Raw genomic sequence first — 15,032 nt, forward strand, 5'->3', positions numbered from 1 at the left:
ATCCCAGAGAAACTGGCACAACCAGTTGGTTATATAGTAGTTGCCTTGTTGTTGTTTTTTTGCTTTAAAAAGATATACAAACTCTATTTGAAGTACCTCTTCCAGCCCCAGAAAGACATTTTATCACTTAGTTTAAAAAGACCGATACAGGGACACCTGGGTGCCTCAGTGGATTAAAGCCTCTGCCTTCGGCTCAGTCATGATCCCAGGGTCCTGGGATCAAGCCCCTAGTCAGGCTGTCTGCTCAGTGGGGAGCCAGCTTCCCTTCCTCTCTCTTTGCCTCTCTGCCTACTTGTGATCTCTGTCTGTCAAACAAATAAATAAAATCTTTAAAAAAAAATAAATAAAAAGACAGATACAACTGGCAATCATGGGTTACTGGAAAACAACAGGAAGGGATTAGCGCATACCAATTTTAGTATATGTGCTGCCGAAGCGAGCACGGATTAGCGCATACCATGTATGACCCACACTTGTGCTATAGCAAAAATTCATGTCCAAATCTTCATCTGTAATCTCTAGGACTATAAAGGAACTTCCTACTATGCTTTGACTTTATGAAAGGACTTCTGGCTGGATTAAGACCTCTGGAGACCCAAAGAAAGAAAAAGAGATAAAAATCCCTAATTTGTACCTAAAAATAAGATTTTTACAGATGCCAAAATTAAAGTTGCTGATGTCTGGGTTTTAGAAATGGCAAAATTCGAGGTAAATTCATCAGAGCAAAACTTTTCTCATTTTTAGTGTCTCTGTTTCACTACATGTGGGCTTTAACTGCTTCCTCGATAATCCAGCTAATGCTGGGGGTGGCGGTCAGCTTGGCCTCCACCACCAAGTAGGAGATTAAACATCATACCTTCATGAAAGAAAGCACATGAAATCGCCACTATGGGTCATAAGCACTTAACAAACTTCTCTAAAGGAAAGAAATTCATGCTTTTAAAAAAAAAATTTTTTTTTAATTTACCTGGCCCAAATTCATGGGTTTATTATTATTATTATTATTTTAAGATTTTATTTATTTATTTGTTCGTTAGAGAGAAAGCACACAAGCAGGCAGAGTGGCAGGCAGAGGCGGAGAGAGAAACAGGCTCCCTGCCGAGCAAGGAGCCCGATGCAGGACTCAATCCCAGGACCCTGGGATCATGACCCAAGCTGAAGGCAGTGGCTTAACCAACTGAACCACCCAGGAGTCCCCACAGGTTTTTAAATAACTTGAAAGTCTTTAGTTGTGGTGGTTAATTGGCCTTGCGAAGACTGACCCCTAACCAGCTAGGGTGTGTCATTTTCCATAAATGGTGCTCCTTTATGCCTTGCTAGTATTGAATAATACCAAAAAAGGATTTACAATCCAATTTTCTGCATCTGTTGAAAACAGGTTGTGTCCTCTTCTCTGCTTTGATTATAAAATTGGTCTAATTTGAAGGCCACGGGTCAGTGGACTCCAGGATTGCTCAACGAGCGTGAAGCCCGAGTGATGCTGGCCAAAATCACCTCAAATGGAACCATGGGGGAGGTTCACTTTTTCCTCTGTGAAATGCTTTCCTCCTCAAGACATTACCCAGCATGATTTTGTCTGTCTGATGCTGAACACAGTTTAGGCTCTAGCCCAGGGCTTGACGTTTTAACAATCAGAGGCCTGAAGATCTATTAAGTTAGAACTCAGTGAAGGTGTCCTCAAATACTTAGAGTGCAGCAGCGAGAGAAGCAACAAGCAGCAGTGGAGGTCATTTGGAAACTAGACATTCTTCTTCCTTAAGGCAACTGACAAGACTGACTGACTGACTTGTCAATCACCATTCTGAGACAAACAGATCCAGCACATTCTCCCCTTCTGAAAGAGGCTCTTGTCTATAATACGTTCGTCCTATTGTAAATAAAGCTTTAAAAATTCTTCATCTTAAGGCAAAAATGTTTGTGGGTTCATCTATAAATACATTTAGTAAACAAGCACTTATCTTGTGCGGGACCCAGGCACTAGGGAGAGGTCAGTGAACAGGAGGAACAGGGTTCCCACTCCCGTGGACCAGACAACTCTAACTGGACACATTACAACCAGAGAGGACACTTTATTTCATAGCTGGCCTTACTCAAAGAGGCCATTTGGGAAGGAAATTAAAACCATTTCTAATATCATGAAAACCTTTTGGAATTTTAATGTTCTAAAGCATGTCTCCCAAAAGACCTTCTTGTCTATATAGCAAATGAACATATAGCAAATGAACATTTGCTCAGAATTTCTGAGCAAATGACAAGCATGAGCATTTCTAAGCATGAAGAGAAATGAGGAGACGTGCTCTCATCCACATGGGTTTCCAGATGGTAGATTCATCCTGTTTCAAAACCTGCACAGAAATTCTGCAGTATTGTATAAAAATGTGTTGGGTGAGAGGACCTAAAGGATCAAGTTATCTAACTCTGAAAAGTAATGTTATTCACCCAAAAAATTCTCCGTTCAAGCAGGGGAAAAAAAAAAAAAAAAGAAAGAAATGATCTCCTCTAGCTAGGTATGGAAAATTACTTGACACACTGTCTCCTAAGTGTTTCAGCTGTGCTAAACAAGAGCTGTGATACTTCATGAAAACACCACCTTAAATTCTTGTGATTTTGGTAAAAGGGTCTAATTTTTTTAATTTTTTTTTAAGCACACGAATAATCCTAAACCTTTTCTTAACCCGGGAAATGCTTGCACGTTCCCTAATGAGGATCACCCAAAGGGTTATGGTCCTCTGCCTCCTTCTCCTACAGTCACCCACTGTATTTTTATCTCCCACGGATAGACATTAACATTTGTCACCATAAATAATACTTTTCAGTTGTAATCTTGATTCCAGAGTGAAAGAAAAAAAAAATCCTTATTTAAAATGATGTATCCTCCAATCGGATATTCTCTCCTCCTCTGTATGCCTTCTAAGAGTAGTTATCTAAAAATGAGAGTTTCGTGCTCCGAGATGCCATATTTCCTTTTGTGGGCCTCAAATAGCTTCCTCAGCTCTTCCATATAGGTCTGATGCAACTCCTCAATCTGCTCTGGGCTTGGGTGCAGGGTCTGAGGCACAGGGATTGGACGGCCAACTGCAAAAAAAGAGAATGCATCTGAAGTAAGGAAATGAAACCACTGCACCTGCACCAGCTGCCCCTCACGGACTGGACAGACGGCCCGGGGGAGAGAGATCGACCAATCAGAATCCGCCTGCTCTAATCCCTGGTTCATTTCACTGGCTGCCTCCAAGAGTCACACCATCCCACTTGAGAACCAATAAAGAACTTTCCTTCTCCGCAGTCGCTGCAGGGGAAGGCCTCTGGTGGTTTTGACTCTGAGTCAAGTGAACTACTGGACTGAGCACAGCTGTGAGATAAGAGGGCATAGCTGTGTATGAACGTCACCAGCCCTGTCCCTCTGGTACAGCTGGCAGCCCGGCCACAGTGCCCTATTGTGACCGACTGCGAAGTCTTGAGTCATCAGGCATCGGCCCTCTCCTCTGACTCTTTTTAATTTAAGGAATGTGTATCTTCACAACTAAGAATCCGTAATAGAAGACACACACAATCACAAGAGTCCCACTGTTTGTTAAGAGTGGAAAACAAAACGAAGCAGAAGTCTCCGTAGAAAATTTCTTAAGTAAACCACAGAACGTTCATGCAACAGAATCCTAGACAGCAGTTTTTTAAAAAATGAAATTATATGTGTACACGCACACACACACACACACATCGAGGTCTAAAATGTAAGAAGTGGGGAAAAAAGTTGTGAAATAATACAGTAGGATCCTATTTATGAAAAGACATTTATATACCAAGGTGCATCATAAGCTTTAGTGCATTTAAAAAAATCTAGAAAGAGAGACTAATAACCATTACTTCTAGGAAGGAAGGAAGGTAAAGGTGGGAGACTTTTCACTTTATCTGTATTGTAGGAATTTCCTACAATGAGAATGCATTTGTGTTTTACCTATAATGAAAAATGAGCTAATTATTATTTAACCTGGCAACTCTATACATATTTAAAAAGGTGTTTAGGAGCACCTGGGTGACTCAGTAGGTTAAGCCTCTGTCTTCGGCTCAGGTCGTGATCTTAGGGTCCTGGGATGTAGCCCTGCGCCAGGCTCTCTGCTCGGCAGGGAGCCTGCTTTCCCCTCTCCCTCTCTGCCTGCCTCTCTGCCTACTTGTGATCACTTTCTCTGTCAAATAAAGAAATATATTTTTTTAAAGATTTTGTTTATTTATTTGACAGAGATCACAAGTAGGTAGAGAAAGAGGAGGAAGCAGGCTCCCCGCTGAGCAGAGAGCTCGATCCCAGGACCCTGGGATCATGACCTGAGCCAAAGGCAGAGGCTCAACCCACTGAGCCACCCAGGCATCCCTAATTTTTTTTTAAACATCTTTTAAAAAGATGTTTAGATTGTGTCTCAAGACTGTTTGAAACTATAAGATACAGGTGGCTTTGGCATCTGCTTTCCTGGGTCCTCCCAGCTCACTGCAACCCCTGCTGCTTACAGATGCCAAGAGTTGAAAACCTACAGATGTTCAGTAACCTGCTGGGCAGCAAACAGCTTCTCTATTCCCCTCTATTAACTTGGGCATGAGGCCAAGTGGGGCCGTGGGTACTAGAATGGAACTCAGAGGGGAGAGAGGAGGTTTCCTCTGGCCTACCCTAGCTTGTTCCATGCTACATCCAAGGTTCAAATCCATGTCAATAACAGAAGGTGGTGAGTTAGGAGAAAACCAGGCAAATGTTAAGGCACAGAGAAAGAAGGAAGTGATAAATGAAATCAGTATGGGACCTAAGGGGGCACAGAGCAGTGTGATGTATGTATATATAACATATATATAGGTTATATATATGAAATACATTTTGTTACATATAACAAAATGTATTATTAAGAAGATTATCTATCTAATGTTGCAGTAAGGAGATATACACAGACATACATGGTAGATACATATCGCCTTATTGCAGTATTAATATTCTCCAATTGCTATGTTTTTAAACAGATCCAGTCTCAAGAATCTCCCATACAGTTCTCTTTTGATAGCCTGAACGTCAAATTTACATAGAGTAGACATCAGTCCTTTGTAACCCAACAGAAAGAACTGGAACTGTCTTGCTGTCAGTTGTGGTTGGAAATACAGAAGAGGGGAGGCTAATGGGGTGACGGGGTGGAACAGGAAGGAGCTGGTCCAAGACAAAGACCGCTAGACTAGACCAGCACACTGAGCTAGGCAGTAGCTTCCTCTTTGGTCTTATCACATGCATAGGATAAAAAAGTAGAACTCAATGATCTCAAAGCCTCCTCCTCACTCTGACCTTTTTGTTTCAAGAGAAAAAAAAAAAAAAAAACCCTGAGATATCTACATGTGAATTGAGAATCTATTAGGCAATAGCAATCTACTAGCAAATTCACAGTTTTATAGAACTAGCTTCTGTTAAGTGAAATTGACGAAAAAGAAAGGTCAAGTGCAACTATTCAGAGTGGGAGTGGGGGGGGCCTTAGAAAGAGAGGTCTGAGGGACGCCTGGGTGGCTCAGTCGGTTAAGCTGCTGCCTTCAGCTCAGGTCATGATCCCAGGATCCTGGGATCGAGTCCCATGTGGGGTTCCTTGCTCAGCGGGGAGTCTGCTTCTCTCTCTGCCTCTGCCTGCTTATGCTTTCTCTCTCTCTCTCTCTCTGACAAATAAATAAATACATTAAAAAAAAAAAAAAGAAAAAGAGGTCTGAGAAGATGAAGTGTGTTGTTCTCAGCTTAATTAAGACTCATGAATTCTGAATTATTAATTAATTTTTACTTCCTATGAAAGAAGAAACTACTTCCTCGTTTTATACAACTAATTTCAATCCTGTTCTTTTCTTAATCATGCTCTCACTATATTTCAGACGGTTCTTCCAGAGAGCTCAAATATGCCCATGACTTCTCTTTTGAAGTGTGAGATGGGCAGTTTCATCCTTGCCCTTCTCTTGTTTACCTGTAGAGAAATGGAGATGCTGGAAATTCCCAAACTACGCCAAAAGAACTGGAATTCAGGAGGTAAAACTGGTTCTCCTACCCCTCCTACTAATCCAAAATCGGACTAGAGAGTAAGAAATCATTCTCAATTACTTTTTAGGAATAAAGACCGAGGTCACAAAACAAATCTGAGAAGAGTCCCCAGAGCCCTAGAAAGACCAGTATTCTCCCCACCCACCCACTGCCAAAAAGGAGATTTTTTTTTTTACTACTAAGGAGAAGAAAACGAAGCTAAGACTAAGTTAGCTGCACATTGCCCTGTAACTCTCTTTACAACACAAAGAAAAAAAACACACACACAAAAAAACCCAGCCTCATCACACTGCTCTTAGAAACAGAACTCCTTGCCCTGGAAAAATCAGCCCACATCTCCTCATGGCAGAGTCAGGAATCATCATGCTCCTGTTTCTGTTGCAGTGCTTTATCTAGCTGGCATGCCCATTTGTTCCTTTTTCCAATTCCATCAAGCAATTCAAGATTAGTTATGCACTTAGGGCCTCACACAGCAGCCTTGCCCTCATTTCTATGGTGCTGTGTTGTATTTACCTAAGATGAAGAATGAGCAGCTTCATGGGGCACTGCGCTCAGGGCCGTAGAGAAATTTGGAAAGGGGCATCATTTTCTTCACACCGAGGCAAAGATTAGATCTTTTGCAATAAGGAATCTTTTCTCTATTTTTCGTTGATTATGAACATTCTACAGTTTATAGCTCTAACAGTCCCATACAGGAATTAGGCTTTTCCTGGATGCTACACAGCTGTACATGAGACAAAGGCCAGTCTGTTGGCACGGGTTTGGGAAGAGTCAAAATGTGGGTGCCAATGAAACATGGGTTCACTGAACCTCAGACTCATGGTGCAGGCTCAAATATGCCAGATGTGAGGAGAGAGAGAGAGAGTATGTATGTGTGCTTCCATACACATACACACTCAAGAACATTTATTGAACACTTAATGGGCTGTATTGGGTACCATACTAATCCCCCTAACATTTTTATCTCCTGAAATCCCTACTTTACATTTAAATTTAAATTAGGTTCCCTTTCCTTTCTATTTCAGAGAATCCCTTGGCCAGCTTCCCCACCACCACCCCCGCCATCAGAATATAATAATGACTTGAAATATAAGGGACCACTTTGGTCCTTAAGTGTTTTCAAACCAGTTTTATTTTATTAAAGTACATTCCTTTCCCTATCTTTATGTTAAAAAATTCAAAATTACAGAACAAATAATGCAATAAGTACCTGCATACTCTTCCTCTAGACTCACAGGTTCGTAATATCTTTTGCACACTGCCCTGTGTGTATATACATATGTATTTTTATTTTTGTAGACCTGTTTGATGATAAGCTGTAGATGTCAATTGTTCAATAGCCTTATCCTCTCTATTTCGGCATGAAGTAACTAAGAGCAAAAACACTGTCCTTTTTTTTTTTTTTTAAATATTTTATTTATTTATTTGACAGACAGAGATCACAAGTGGGGGGGAGGGAGGGGAAGCAGGATCCCTGCTGAGCAGAGAGCCTGAGGCGGGGATCAATCCCAGGACCCTGGGATTATGACCTGAGCCAAAGGCAGAGGCTTTAACCCACTGAGCCACCCAGGCGCCACCAAAACACTGTCCTTTTTAACACTATTATCATACCCAAGGAACTTAACCTCTATGTGATATTCTTTTGTACCAAATCTACATTCAAACTTGATGAGTTGTCTCAGTGATATCCTTACAGTTGCTTCTCCCTATGACAGCTGTTGTGTCTTTGGGTACTCTCTCCTTTTGGTCTTTTACAACGTTAGTATTTTTTATGAATCCAGGCCAATTGTTTAATACAATGTCTCCTAATCTGGGTTTGTCTGTTTCCTCACAGTCTGATTCAGATGAACACTTTGGCAAGAATACTTACACAGGGAGATGGAAACACATTTAATAGCTCCCAACAATCTGGCCAGGCCTCCTGCACCAACCAGTGCTCTCTCAGGACCTGGGGCGTATGGAGCACTTCCCCACACACCATGTCATCTGATCCCCAGAATAACCCTAAGACAAGACAGGACAATTATAAGAGTCTCTCCTTCAGAGATGTAAAATCTGACGCTCAGGGACGAGAAAGGAAGCACCCTGAATCAGGCCCCAAACCCACATTACCTCCATCTGTAAATTTTAGCTGATGTATGATAAACAGCTTCTTAATGCCAATACTGATTTCTTTATGTAGCTGGTGCCTGAGCGTAGCGGCTACCATCATATTGAGCCTGCAGTGGAAAGAATCAATTTCCTAATGGCAGTGATTCTATCTTTCAATTTTGCCATAAGTATAAAAATGAAACAAACACTTCTATCACATCCATAATCAAAAGGCAGACTGAGGAGTTATGAAGTCAGGGGACATGGTGAGGCTGGACAGGACGGGATGAGAACCCTTCCCATGCCACACGCACACACAGCTGATAAACCTCCCTGGATATCCAGAATTCAAATAATCTAACACTGGGAAGATGGACAGCCAAATAATTAATATAGAAGGAATACTAGAGCCAGAAAATCACCAGTTTGCAACCATGACTTCCTTAATTGATTCAGGCAAGGATTATCAATGGCTATTAAAGCCATCAAGTAAAGTCTGATGAACAGAATAATTACACAGTGTCTAAGTGACACCATCCCCAGGTTACTTGTTCATGAAAAGGAAAAGTCTTTATAAACATAATATAAACATAATATATATAAACATAATATTTAACATAATATATGTAAAAATTTATGTAGATAAAAATTTATGTAGATAAATCTTTGTGATTTAACTTTATAGTAGAGAAACCTGGCAAACACCCCACTCAAGTAATCAAAATGAGCATCACCAACAATGGGACAAATTGACAGCAAGAGCCTCTTGATGTGACATACTGAGGATGACACATCATTTCTGTGTAATTCTTGCCACATATGCATAACTGGAATATACTCATGGTGAAACACACTAACCCAAGTTGACCTACAAACCACTGACCTACACTACTCCAAATTGCTCATGTCATAAAGACAGAAAGGAAGTTGAAAAATTAATGCAGTTTGGGCGCCTGGGTGGCTCAGTGGATTAAGCCGCTGCCTTCGGCTCAGGTCATGATCTCAGGGTCCTGGCATCAAGTCCCATGATCTCAGGGTCCTAGCATCGAGTCCCGCATCGGGCTCTCTGCTCAGCAGGGGGCCTGTTTCCCTCTCTCTCTCTCTCTCTGCCTGCCTCTCTCTCCATCTACTTGTGATCTCTCTCTGTCAAATAAATAAATAAAATCTTTTAAAAAAAAAAAAAGAAAAAGAAAAATTAATGCAGTTTGAAGCAGGCTGAAGAGATGTGGAAACTAAATGCAATGTATGATCCTGCTATGGGAAAAAAACACTTGACCCCCCCGCCCACCCCTGATACCCACCAAAAGCACAGCTAACAAGGAAATTATTATGGCAACTGGTGAGATTTAAATACACACTGTACACTGGTTAACAGTACTTTATCAACGTTTGATTTCCTGAATTGCACTGACATTATAGATCAGAATCATCTTTTTTTTTTTTTTTTTTTTTTTTTTTTTTTTTTTTAAAGATTTATTTATTTGACAGAGAGAAATCACAAGTAGACAGAGAGGCAGCCAGAGAGAGAGAGGGAAGCAGGCTCCCTGCTGAGCAGAGAGCCTGATGCGGGACTCGATCCCAGGACCCTGAGATCATGACCTGAGCCAAAGGCAGCGGCTTAATCCACTGAGCCACCCAGGCGCCCAGATCAGAATCATCTTGCTCTTAAAAGAGATACATAGGAGCAAATGTCATGTTTGCACACACTCCAACAGCTCAGTGATAACTGGAAAGAGTGTATTTATCACACCGTTAAAGAGAGATAAAAACCGTAGCAAAATGTTACCAACTGGTGAGTGTGGGAGAAACGCACACAGGAGTTCATTTTACTGTTCAGGAAACTTTTCTGAACCTTTGAATAGAAACCTCCCCCTTTCAATGGCAAATAGCCTTGCCTCTTACTTTCTCCCCAAACACGTAACTTCCCGTCATACTACCTGTACTGGCTCTACAACTTGATTTTAACTTTAGCTTCCCTTACAAATTTTAATGGGTACTTGTTAGATATTTGAAAACTTACAAATCAGAAAGGCATAACTGAAGAATGATTTGTTTACAAATGTGTCTGCAGCCACTACCCACGGGGCACGGGGAATACAGCAGAGAACAGCAAGACAAAATCCCTGCCCTCCTGGAGCTCTGTATAGTAGAAACAAAGTAATTTCAGGAGCCTGCAATTCCTTGCACATTGTTTTTCGAGTCTAAACTTCTTTTAATTATCCCTTCTTGGGAGGCACCTGGGTGGCTCAGTGGGTTAAGCCTCTGCCTTCAGCTCAGGTCATGATCTCAGGGTCCCGCATCGGGCTCTCTGCTCAGCAGGGAGCCTGCTTCCCTTCCTCTCTCTCTGCCTGCCTCTCTGCCTACTTGTGATCTCTCTCTGTCAAATAAATAAATAAAATCTTTATAAATAAATAAATAAATATAAAACTGACAATAACAAAATATGTAAATTGCATACTATTGTGAAATGTGTAAATATATGGTATATCTTATTTTACTTTTTTATTAAATGTTTTACTTTAATTCCAGTATAGTTAACATACAGTGTTATATGAGTTTCAGGTATACAATATTCACCAATTCTATACAGTACTCAGTGCTCATCATAAATGTACTCTTAATCCCTATCACCTATTTCCTCTACCCCCTCCACCGACCTCTCCTCTGTTCATTCTCTCTAGCTAAGAGTCTATTTCTTGGGTTCTTTTTTTTTTTTCTTTTGCTTATTTGTTTTGTTTCTTACACTCCACATATGAGAGAGATCATATGGTATTTGTCTTTCTTTAACTTACTCTGCTCAGCGTTATACTCTAGCTACATCTATGTTGTTGCAAAAGGCAAGATTTCATTCTTTTTTACAGCCGAATAATATTCTGCAGTATATATATACCACATTTTCTTTATCCATTCATCTGATGACTGATACTTGGGCTGCCTCCGTAACTTGGCTATTGTAAATAATGCTGCAATAAACACAGGGGTGCATGCATCCCTCTTAATTAGTGTTTTTTGGGGGGGTAAATACCCAGTAGTGCAATTGCTGGGTGATAGGGTAGTTTCATTTTGAACTTTTTGAAGAACCTCTGTACTGTTTTCCGCAGTGGCTGCACCAGTTTGCATTCCTACCAACAGCGCAAAGCGCTCCCCTTTCTCTACATCCTCACCAACACTTATTGTTTCTGGTGTTTTTACTTTAGCCATTCTGACAGCTGTGAGGTGTTATCTTGTAGTTTTGATTTGCACTTCCCTGATGATGAGTGATGTTGAGTGTCTTTTCACCAGTCCATTGGTCATCTGTATTTCCTCTCTGAAGTAACATTCTTTCATGTCTTCTACCCATTTTTTCATTGGACTGTTTTTTGGAAGTTGAGTTGTATAACTTCTTTATATATTTTGGATACTAACCCTTTATCAGAGATGTCATTTGGAAATATCTTCTTCCATTCAGTAGGCTGTCTTTTAGTTTTGTTGATTGTTTCCTTTGCTGTGCAGAAGCTAATATATGGTATCTTCTTCACAAATTATTTCCACTGAGTGACCCTCAGCTAAGGGGAAAAATGGGTGGCTTAGTAAGTTAAGCAACTGACTTCAGCTCAGATCATGATCTCGAGATCCTAGGATTAAACCCTGGGCTCCATGCTCAGAGAGGGGTCTGCTTGTCCCTGTTCCCTCTGCCCTTCTTGTGTCTGCGCACCCTCTCTCTCAAATAAATAAAAAATATCTTTTTTTAAAAAAATATCTTTTTTAAAAAATAGGGAAGATGAGGGGCACCTGGGAGACTCAGTGGGTTGAAGCCTCAGCCTTCAGCTCGGGTCATGATCCCGGGGTCCTGGGATCGAGGCCTGCATCAGGCTCTCTGCTCTGCAGGGAGCCTGCTTTCCCCTCTCTCTCTGCCTGCCTCCTTGCCTATTTGTGATCTCTGACTGTCAAATAAATAAATAAAATGTTTTTAAAAATAGGGAAGATGGTTTTGATGGAGGACACAGAGAAACCTGATGGTTTAGCAAGGTGTAGTGTAAGAAATATGCAGAGAGGGTAAGCGTGACCTCATGATGGCACTTTTATTTTTATCTATTTTTTATTTATTTTTTTAAAGATTTTATCCATTATTTGACATAGGGAGAGAGAGAGAGAGCATGAGCACAAGCAGGCAGAGTGGCACAGAGAGGGAGAGGGAGAGGGAGAAGCAGGCTCCAGGCATAGCAGGGGAAGCCCGATATGGGACTCTATCCCAGGACTCCTAGAATCATGATCTGAGCTGAAGGTAACAGCTTAACCAACTGAGCCATCCCAGGTGCCCAAGAACACATATTTAAGAGGATTTAATTAGTAGGATATTAACAGACAAAATCCCTAGTGTTAATAATTCTCACTAGTATTCAAGAATCACTAACACTGAAATGAATGCTCTGAGGTCACTGAGGAAGTGAGGTCTCCAGGCATGTGGGGAGACTGCAGGATGGAGAATCTGAGCATCTCCAGACAGCTGTGGTTGAGACGGTTACAGAGGAAGTGATGATTTACGATGGACTGAATTAACATTTACTGATCTGAAGAGGGAGAGGTAAGTTCACAAACTCTTAACTAAATGGAAGGGGAGCAGATGGGCCATAAAATAACCTGCTGGTCTCGACTCTACCTGATCTGCCTGGGCTATGTCAGGGAGTCAGCAAAGAAACAATTCGGGGTTTGCAGTGCATTGATTTAAAATAAAAATGAACACAGAGGGGCGCCTGGGTGGCTCAGTCATTAAGTGTCTGCCTTTGTCTCAGGTCATGATCCCAGGGTCCTGGGATCGAGCCCCACATCGGGCTCCCTGCTCAGCGGGAAGCCTGCTTCTCCCTCTCCCACTCCCCCTGCTTGTGTTCCCTCTCTCACTGTGTCTCTGTCAAATAAATAAATAAAATCTTAAAAGAAAGAAAGAAATGAACATAGTAACTTAGATCACTGTTACCATATCGCATTGCATTGGATTGAGACATAGCTTTGCTTCTGTTTATGGAATAAATAAAAGTCTCCATTTTATTTATTTATTTTTTTAAGGAGGCTCCATGCCCAACATGAGGCTTGAACTCATATATCCATAGATTGAGAGTTGTGTGCTCTACCAACTTACCAGCCAAGCATCCTCCAAATGAAAGTCTCATTTTAAAAAAAAAAAAGATTTTATTTATTTATTTGACAGAGAGAGGCACAGTGAGAGAGGGAACACAAGCAGAGGGAGAAGGAGAAGCAGGCTTCCTGCTGAGCAGGGAGCCCGATGCAGGGCTCAATCCCAGGACCCTGAGATCATGACCTGAGCTGAAGGCAGACACTTAACGACAGAGCCATCCAGTCACCCTCAAATGAAAGTCTTTTCTGCACACAGTCTGTGAGGGTCTGGTTCACCCAAATCCGGCTGCTCTCAATCATCTGACTCCCACTCTACCGCCATAAAATCAAACTCGTGGCAGCTGAGATTTTATGTAATAAACATTCATATTCTCAGCTTGGTTTTTAAGAGGCTTCAAGGAACAGCAGGATACTGAGGATGCTAGAGACTAGATATGGTATTTCTGATGTTAATCATTTGGGAGGTAAGTGGAAGGATAGACTGAAGCAATTTTCTCTTATTCTAACTCTTGAAGTTAGAATGTTAGCATGTTAGATAGGCACAAGTGAAAACAAGAGCTCTAGGTTTTCTAGTCTCAAAAACAAATTCGGATTCAATCATTTTTATTTGACCCCTGACCAATTATTTGTCAGTAGAGTTATAACTAGGCTGCTTCACATGATGACCACTTAACTTAATACTAGAGTTAAAAAAAAAAAAAAAAAAACACTAAAGTTCATCCCCACCAGGCGATAACTATAATCATTTAAATCAACAAAATACACTTAGCTTTCAACATCAGCAACTAACTTCATACGTGTATGAGTTGCACTTAATCAAACTTCTAGTTCCTAAAAATCATGTCTTTCAATTCTCCCTATATCCCACAAAACGCCAATTATAGTACTTTGCCCATAAGGGACCAAAAATGACTATTTAATATTACAACGAAGAAAAATCATGGTCTAACCATGTTGATTATCTGGTCAAAAAAATATACATTATGCCAAAGAAATGTAACCAGCTTATCTTGGAAAAACACAACTGCAGACTTATCTCCCTGTTCCCATTACACTAACTAATCAACAGCGTTAACATTCCATTTGAATTAAATACGGGATTTAAAAATAGTGTCACGTGACTGCACAGGAAACACAAGGCTCTCAGAAACGGACAGTAAGTGGTAAAATCCCATGCGAATGAAACAGATCTAAAAACATTCTGAATGTCATTTAATGGACCATCCACAGTGAAACTGTTACTTTCAGTTTCAGATCAAGCACACAGTTTGGTTAACGGTGCTATCAGCATCTGGCTCTGTGCTGTCTCCCACTCAGCAATCCAGGTCACTTCCAGTGTGAAGAGCTCATTACTCTGCGCCTTGCTCCTTCTATCAACAGTCTGTCACCCTCCTCCCCCATCTCAATTCCCCCCAGTATACCACTTTTTGAAATAAAATCAGCTCATATTAGAATACACATAAAAACAGCGAGTGGCCCCCCCAAAATGCTTTTGCCACAGAAACCGGCGCATGTGAATTACACAGAAATCTGCCTCTATTAACAGACTGATGTAATGTGTTCATCAAAGAACTGCTATGTTCCAATCTGCTGGTACAGAGAAGTAGATTCATATAGAGTACTAGGAACTTTATGTCTAAATTGGATTCTCCCTGTTGTAGTTCAACAGTAGTATTCCTGAAAGTAATCAAGTCCCAAATGGAAAATACAGTCATTTCTTAGCCAGAAGGCATATCGTAAATGTAGCTCAAATAACATCTATAGGATTCTTATTTTAGGAAGGTCTTATTCA

The 15,032-nt window shown here is 40.9% G+C and overlaps 1 protein-coding gene across 1 annotated transcript in view; it reads right to left on the reverse strand.

The window, feature by feature from the left end:
* Positions 1–449: 449 nt before the first annotated feature.
* Positions 450–15,032, reverse strand: part of MOGAT1 (monoacylglycerol O-acyltransferase 1) — a 37,942-nt gene continuing 23,359 nt past the window's right edge. The window contains exon 6 of the mRNA XM_059167908.1: positions 450–3,075. Within this exon, the coding sequence (XP_059023891.1) occupies positions 2,921–3,075 (155 nt within the window). The 3' untranslated portion in view covers positions 450–2,920. The remainder of the gene's footprint in view (positions 3,076–15,032) is intronic.

The sequence above is a fragment of the Mustela lutreola genome, chromosome 3, assembly GCF_030435805.1.
Source record: "Mustela lutreola isolate mMusLut2 chromosome 3, mMusLut2.pri, whole genome shotgun sequence".
Lineage (NCBI taxonomy): Eukaryota > Metazoa > Chordata > Mammalia > Carnivora > Mustelidae > Mustela > Mustela lutreola.